This window comes from Sorex araneus, chromosome 1, assembly GCF_027595985.1.
Source record: "Sorex araneus isolate mSorAra2 chromosome 1, mSorAra2.pri, whole genome shotgun sequence".
Taxonomy (NCBI): domain Eukaryota; kingdom Metazoa; phylum Chordata; class Mammalia; order Eulipotyphla; family Soricidae; genus Sorex; species Sorex araneus.
In genome coordinates, this window is record NC_073302.1 from 333953074 (window position 1) to 333961440 (window position 8367).

Consider the following 8367-nt stretch of genomic DNA (forward strand, 5'->3'; position numbering starts at 1 on the left):
TTATAGAACCTGCTCTCAGACTTGCAATGGAAAGGAAACACTAAAGAGAGACCTTCCCAGTCATTCCCAATGCCTTCCCGGGAAGTTTTTACAAATTGAAAAGAATGAAAAACAACTGGATTTACAAAGAACAGTTCTGGACTGACATTTACCTGTTTAAGCCACACATTGGTTGTCATCAGCTGATTCTTTTCATCCTAATAAAATTAAAATGAAAAACATATAAATCCAAATTCCATAAAGTTGTGTTTGGCATTTTTCCCATCAGAAAGACAATTTTTTAGTCTGAGGCACTTGAAAGAATTCTCAATTTAAGAATCGTTAAATGCCATGGAATCCTGAAATAGGCATATTTTGTTTAAAATGAAAAATTAAAGCAAGTAGCAGTAATATTTATATAAAGTTTCATAACTCAGAAGGCGTGACACCAGTCAAAGTGGGGCAGAATATGAGTTCACTGGGGATGGACTTTGCATGAGGTAGTTGTTGTGAGGGGTCGAGGCACAGGAGATTGGAGTGGAGTGGGGGATTAGGGGAAATGGAAGGGTTATTCAGGGACTTGAGACCACAGCAAGACAATTTTGCGGCATTTGGGTTGGAAAAGTCCTCAGAGTTGTTTCCCAGGAATATAGTCATGGCAGACGTGTGAGCCTAAAAGGAAAACTAGCAGAGTCTGTTACGGTCTGTGTGAGTTCAGGAAAAGGTGCGGGGGCTGTGGAGACAAGAGGTGTGGGGTCAGTCAGGCCAGAGGTGGGCATGTCATCATCCCCTGCTCTTCCTTCTTGCATGTGTTTTAACAGCCTGGGCAACCTGAAGACAGCAGAGCAACTCTTCTCAGCCCCTCTCCCCACCTCTCATGGGGGAGTGAGGGGATCGTCCTGGGCATCTCAGCAACCCCAGCTTAAAGGTTGCCCCATAACTAACACTTGTTCCAGTGACAGTTTTCTTCCCAACACTTCTTTTCCTGTTCTCAGTGATTTCACTGTCTTCATGGTGCAGGCTTTTCTCTCACAGTAAATTATTTTTTAAATGAAAAATTCAGACACTGGCCAAAAATGAAAAATATATATAGAGAGAAATAGCTAAATCTTAGACAGGTTAAGTAATGAATATTCCTTTGAGCAGCATGCCAGGGATTACTTACCACATCTACCAACTGAGATATTTTCAGTCCAAAATATACTTTTATGGTATCATTCGAATTTAATACTGGGCGGACCCATTTCTGATACCCTTGAAATAAATGTCTGAGGAGGGCATCTTCATTTTCAGCCATTGAATGAAGTCTTGCAGTGGCTGTGAAAATCATAAGGGACCTGAATTAATGAGACAGCATGAGTGGGTCACAGCCGCTAACTCAGACCTTTCTGTATTCCTAACCAATTTAGTTAGCAAAGACCACTTTGTGCACAATCATTCTCTAGCCCACCCTCACTTTTCCTGTAAACAACTTCTGCACTGAATACTGTACCATGGAAAACTGTTTTCTCCCTCCTACTAAGACACAATGAACAATGATGGCAAGCAAGATATACCACAAATTTATCCAGTCAAAACCCATGGCTGTTACAGTGACTGTCATCCTGTTGCTCATTGATTTGCTCAAGCGGGCACCAGTAATGTCTCCATTGTGAGACTTGTTACTGTTTTTGGCATATTGAATACGCCACGGGAAGCTTGCCAGGCTCTGCTGTGTAGGTGGGATCCTCTCGGTAGCTTGCCAGGCTCTTCGAGAGGGACGGAGGAATCGAACCTGGGTGGGCTGCATGCAAGGCAAACACCCTACCCGCGGTGCTATCGCTCTAGTAGTAGGAAGGAAGGCAAGAGGCACATTCCCATCTGTACAGGAGACCTTCACTTTCCCTTGGGAGCAGAACTCTGAGCTGCTCCCACAGCGCAGTGGGTGTAGGTGGGGGGGACTCCTTCCTGCAGAAAACATATTATAGAGCAAAGCAGTGCCAGGGCATGGGCCTAGACTCGAGCTGTTTATTTCCAGAGCTAGCTGTCTGCTAACTCGGGTGCTTCAGTTCTTCTTAGCAAACAGCAGATGAGCTGGGTGGCTGCCAGGGCAGCACTCTGTTAGGGTCCTTAAACCCTTAACGGGAATGGAGGAAGCAGGAGGGAAATGACATTTCCTAAGTCTTCTGAGGGAAGGCGTGTCGGCCTGCTCAGGCGAACTTGAGATCTTTTCCTCCCTAGCCCAGGCGCTACTTGCCTTCCAAGTATGTCCCAACTGAATGCTTCACACAGCGCAGACCTGAGGTCTGTGAGATCACAGCCACTCCTGCTCTTTGCAGCCCTTTCCTACCCAGCACCCAGAGCCATTTCTTAACAGTTGAAGAAACTGGCAGTACCCAGCTCAGACACTCCAAATGGTTTCCTGTCAAATTCAGAAAACATCCAAACTCTTACCATGTTCCCCAGACCCACACCGGCCTCTCAGCCTCTGCCCCAGGGTCTCAGGCCTTTCTTTCCAGAAATACCAGAGGCCTTCAAACCTGGAATGCTGTTCTCCTGAGAGATTTATAGATATTTCCTTCACTATGCTCCATCTTTGTTTGATATCTTCCCTAGAAGAGGTTATTACAGGTTGCTTTAAAATCCCTTCCCATGGATAGTGCTTCCTCTTATCATATTATATTGTGATCATTATATTACATATTACATATACACATATGATCATATTATATGCTGATTTGTGTACTGTCTCTCTCACCAACTCCTGCCTTCATCCATGTAGTCACCACAGATCCAAGGCTGAGAGGTGTTTTGAGAGCTTGGCCAGATTTTGCCTGCAGAGAGAAGCAGTGGGTCCACAGCGACACTCCTTAGGCCTCCTCCAGGCCAATACTTGAATTTCCCTTGTGGGAATACTGTGGGGGGCCTCTAGGTCTCCATTCAACAACCACTTGCCCCCTCCTCCTTGGTAACAAATACTACATTTATTCAGTATTGCATGGTATCAACTTAAAAATATTCCACTGCAGGACTCTCTTAGCTGGAGATGACATTATGATGTCCATGTCCTACCAAAACAAATTCAGGCCACAGGAGAGGTTTCTAGGAACAATTATTGGGGAAGAAAGACAGACTCAGCTTCACATGCCCTTCGTGCTCCGTCTCCACTTCCTGGCTGCAGAAGTTTAAAAGAGATCTTCTGAAGTTCTGACCTGGATAATCCTCTACATTTGCCAACCCCAGAGCTCTCTGTGAGAATAGTTGGTTCTGAGGGAGTGACCAGTGTCAACCCACGTCATCAATGTCAGAGACCAGCTGCTGTCTAAATGAAAAAGAGAAAGCCCGCTGCACTACAGAGGGAACTAGTGTCTCCTCAGATTCACACGTGGAAACCCTAAATCCCACCGTGGCTATTTGGGACAGAGCTGGTATGTGCACAATTCAGGGCAATTGGTTTGTCTTTGTACAGTGGAATGTTACCAGGAAGGGCATTGCTTCTTCAAAGCCATGGCCTTGATAAATATTTGATGCTATTTGTTGAACAAATGTTCTTAATGGTTCTTAGGACAGGCAGAAACTAGGCTCCTTACCACAAAGAACATACTCAGAGTTGTGCTTGTGACATTCAGGAGAGGGGGTCTGATGTCTGGGGAGGGCTCCCAAACAGTTCTCAGGAAACTCTAGGGTTCCAGGGACCACTAGGCCATGTCCGAGGGCCACTCAAAGGTCTCCAGGGTCATGCTTCAGGGTAGTATTCATGGACTCTGGTGCTGGGGATTGAAGTGGGGTCCCATGCATGCAAAATATGAGCTTCTGTCTCCCATGACACCTCCCCAGCCCCACAGGGTTTAAAGGAATAAATAAGTTTTTTAACAGCAGTATGTCAGAATTATGCAAGCTGGCTTTTATTTTGTGTTATACAAGATCATAGTCCAACAGTCAGTATTCTAACAGTCAAGAAATTACCCCAAAGATGAGCTCAGAACCAGCTTCCTGAGACATGAGGGGTGAGGGCTGGGAAATGGGTTAGGAAGCAGCTGCATATGCACTGGCCCTGCAGGAACAGTGCAGTAACTTAGAGCATCTTCCTTACAAGTGTGGCCTGAAACTCAAATCTGTGGTGTCACCACATGTGCAAAAATGATTCCGGCCGCACCACAGTATGTCATCCTGGGTGCTGCAAAAGATCTCTGGCCATACCACAGAGCTACATGTGTGCACAGCCATAAACAGATCTGGTGGAAGCACTATACTGTCACTTGTGCGCCTGAAAGAATGGAGCCTACTCTGAGCATGTGGACGCCAAACCACGAACATTCCAGGTTACAGACCAGTAACTCTGGGGTCCTCTTGGAGTGGGGACAGCAGTCTGGCCCAACCCTCCCAGACCTCTGGAAGCCCTGGCAGCCACGCCCACTGCCCGTAGCCAGCGCCTGTCAACTCATGGCCCCGTTCTAGAGATCTTGAAGTTCTCCAAATGCTACAATATTGATACTCCATTAGGAGCACATTTAATTGGATGGGAAAGTGGAAGCCAACGAAACTCAAGAAACAGGAACAAGAGCACAGAAGGCTCAGTTGATAACAAACAGCCCAGTTAAACATCAGACAAGAACTCCATGCTGACATAGAACAATTTTCACAAATTTTCTTTTACTTAGGCATTTTTGCTAATTCTGTTAGTCATTTGGTTGTAACAAGCAATATAAATAAATCACTGTGTGCCTGCAAGGATGGCAGGCTGGGGGAAGTGCTTAAGAAAACAGAGAGGGAAGGTTGCTGCCTTAGTGGGATCATTGGAAAGTCTATAACAGCTTTGTTATGGACAACTTGAAAACCACAGTATCTAAATTAAAGCTTTTTAAATTATTGCAGCTTCATTAAAGAAAGAAAAGTGGCACTTTTCCTTTCTCCTTTGGTGACACCGGACAGGCTGCTATGCCCTGGGGCCTCTTTGATGGTCCCCATGGTGGGCCACCGTCCTGAAGGTGAGTACTTAGCGCTTTACAGTAAGACAGCTTCAGACCTGACCATGGTCTCCCCTCATTTACGGGCCTTTTCTGCCCCCAACCATCCTGCAGCAGGATGGGTGCTGGCTGTTGAAGCTTCCCACCATTTCTTTTGATAAAGAACTTCTATTTCTCTCCCAACCCCCATCCTGCCCTTTCTTCTCTCCCTTTCCCCACTAATCTTGGGCTCAGTTTTTTTTTTTTTTTGGTCAAGAGATTTACACTAGGATGAAAGAAGTACTTCTGCCATCAGAGGGCAAAAGGGAGAACTTGAGGGCACCATCCGGGTTTCAGGAAGAGCCCTCCTGACCCCCAGTGACTTTCTCCACTGGTAACTCAGGCTGAACAGGAAAGTGCTCTAGGCAACCATACTGTTGCTGACTCAGGAATCTGGGTTCTTTACTAAACATGTCACTTGTTAGAACAAGAGTTTAATATTTTTTTGACATTGAGTCACTAGGCACATATTCAGAGACCTGACAGTCCTGATGTCAAATCATGTGATCATAAGCAAGATATTTAATCTTTCCTAAAGAAGACAGGAGTAAACAACTGCCAAGGGTCCTTAAAAATCACATATTCCGTGCTTTTAAGGAGATTTTATTATTGTTAGTTTGGGTTTCGTGTAATACCTAATGATACTCAGGGGTTAGTCCTGGCTCGGAGCTCAGAGCATCATCTGTGGTGTTGGGGGCTGAACTGGCATTTGCCACACACAAGGTAAGCACCTTAACTTGCACTATCTTTCTGGCTCCTAAGGATTTTTATGTCTATGGATCAGTCACAAAGTGTGACATTAACACCAAGCCTTTGATCTTCCAAAGGAAATAGATAATCAACAAGTGTATTCGATTGAGGAGCATTTCCCACTCAGTATCTTGCAGTGTAATAAAACCTCCCAGTAACTAAAGCTAGCACTGATTGAATCTAATCAATCCCTTTGTAGGAACAATTCCTTTTGGATTAGAGTATTTTATACCTACTTGCCACAGATTTTCAACAAATTCATATCGAGATACAAAAAGCTGTTAAGACTAAGTAAAATGAAACATCTCATGACTATTCATGGTTTCCCTGAAAACGCCATTGTTTTTTTTATCAGCCAGGGAAGGAGAGTAACAATGAAATATTTTAAACCTTGACAAGTCTTCTTTGGAGGGATATAGTTTTTATTTTTGATATCTGTTGGTATATTTTTGGTGTTGACTTCCATTACCATAACTTTTTCAGAAAAAAAACCCACCAAAATTAACAAACAAATAAAATACCATGAACAGGCTAGCCTCTGCTCTCAACACCTTTCAAATCAAATATTTAGTGAATTCATGGTAGAATGAGATTTTATTAGCATTTAATTTCACTTTGTTTTATTCTCTTATCCTAGAACCATTTGTGGGATACTATAGATCCTTAATAAATATTTACTAAATATACACATCAAGAGGGGCAAGAAGATGAATACTATGCTGTCCCATTGCCCAAGAACAGACAACACATAAAGATCATGCAGATATATCCAGTTATCCTGTTCAGCAAAGTGTCAGAAAAAAACGTATATTTCGAGAGTGCTGTTTTGTGTAACAAGAAACTTCTCTTGGGAGTTGTAAAGTTAAAGAACTTTGAGAGAAGGAAGAGAAATAGAAATAGGCACTGATGGATCTAGAAGTCTTTACGAGTGTGAGAGGTACTAGAGGTTTCAGCCTTACTATTTTACATCTCCCAACTCTTGCAGCCCAAATAAGGATCAGCAGCTGTCTCAGGATCCCAATGCTGAGCACAGAGAAGCTGTAGAGTGATAACAAAAGGTTTACACTATTCCCAGCAAACCAGAGACATTTCTCTGGGGGAAAGGATGGTACGCAGTTTCTTCCATTGTAAAGAGGAGAAATTCTTTCATCACAAATAGTAAATGAGGGCAGAAAAATTAGACACATAATTTCATGCTAAAATAAGGTGCTGATTATTATTTTAATGATTGGCAAATGGCATTTAAGACATGACAGAGACCATATTTAGTGATATTTTTGTTAGCAGCACAAATAAATAATTATTTTGAGTTTCTGATATGAGCAAAGTGTTCTTCAAAGACATAATAATGTTTGGGGCTGCATGCTTCTGATGACTTGAATCTAGGGATTATTTCTCACTTGGGTGTATCAGCCTTAGCATCTCTGACCTCTACTAAAAATAGCAAAAATCATATTGGTAAAAACAGTAGCTTGACAAGGAGCACAGATTCTTACTAGAAAAAAATTGACTCCTGGCTCCCCGTGGCTTCTGGTGCAATAACAGAGTTTCTATTCTCAAGTGACAGAACTGCAAATGACTGCAAGGCTAGAAAATTGTCAGGTGCAAGTGACTATTTTCTCCCAACTTCTCAGTAATTTTCTCTGTTTTCTCTGTATTCTCTTTTCTCTCTCCCCACCCCTCCTTTTGTGCCTTCCTTTGGAGAAAAAAAATCTTGCTTCAATTAGATAATTATCACAGAAAACATTCACAGACATTTGATATATATATTTTGTTGTACTATACAAACACATTAAATTTACCTATACACACATTTCCATATTGATAAAGGTATGTGGGGTATGCTGGACAATATTAGTAAATAGGATAAAAAAATGGTATGTTTCTTTGACAAATATTTTGACAATTCTGAGGGATGGCATTCAGTAACATTTTTTTCTTGCTTTTACATCTTCCTATAAATGTAAAACAATGAAGGCAAAAGCACAAACATTGTGGAATTCAGAGATGTTTTCTTTAGTAGTTAGTTAGTAGTTTTCAGAGATGAGAGCCATACATGAAAGGCTATATACAAAGATGCCTATCTATTACACATTATAATTCTAATGGTACCAACACACAGTTCCCCACCCCCACCAGGCCCCCTTGCTTAGATAATTCTACAAGTCAAAAGTTTTGCTTAGTTTAACTTGAGCATACCTGCTGGAGTGGTACAAAGGGCGATGAATATCAAAACAAAATCTGCACCCATCATGTCAGCTTCAGCTGGGGAAGCCCCTTATACAGCAGACTATTTCCTTTAGGAAGGGGTTTTGAAGAGAAAATGCAGGGGACAGAGTCCAAGTAGAAGCCCTGGGGAAAGTGAACATGTGAAGGAAGGATGTCTCAAGCACTCTCCAGTGGATTCCGTGGTGTTTTTTGAAAGAACACTTCATCGATTTCCAGCCTCCAGTGCCCTCTGAAATGCTCTCTGGGTCCTAAATTCTGACTGATTAATTTACTCTCTTGCAAGAGAGCAGACAGGCAGCAGAAGAGAGGAAGCGATCCTGTGATGTTTCTCTGATGGTTGGAGGGAAACTGTTTTTTAAACCTGCATCGTGGCAGTTAGTGAAAGTTTCTTGTGCACAGTTTTCCTCATCTTCTTTCTGGGGCC

General features: G+C 42.8%; 1 protein-coding gene across 1 annotated transcript in view; it reads right to left on the reverse strand.

Moving 5' to 3' along the window:
* CHRNB3 (cholinergic receptor nicotinic beta 3 subunit) overlaps positions 1–8087 on the reverse strand; it is a 31340-nt gene extending 23253 nt beyond the window's left edge. The window contains exons 1-3 of the mRNA XM_055124135.1: positions 7914–8087; positions 1145–1296; positions 153–197 (exon numbers count right to left, since the gene is read on the reverse strand). Coding sequence (XP_054980110.1) covers positions 153–197; positions 1145–1296; positions 7914–7968 — 252 coding nt within the window. The 5' untranslated portion in view covers positions 7969–8087. The remainder of the gene's footprint in view (positions 1–152; positions 198–1144; positions 1297–7913) is intronic.
* Positions 8088–8367: the final 280 nt, after the last annotated feature.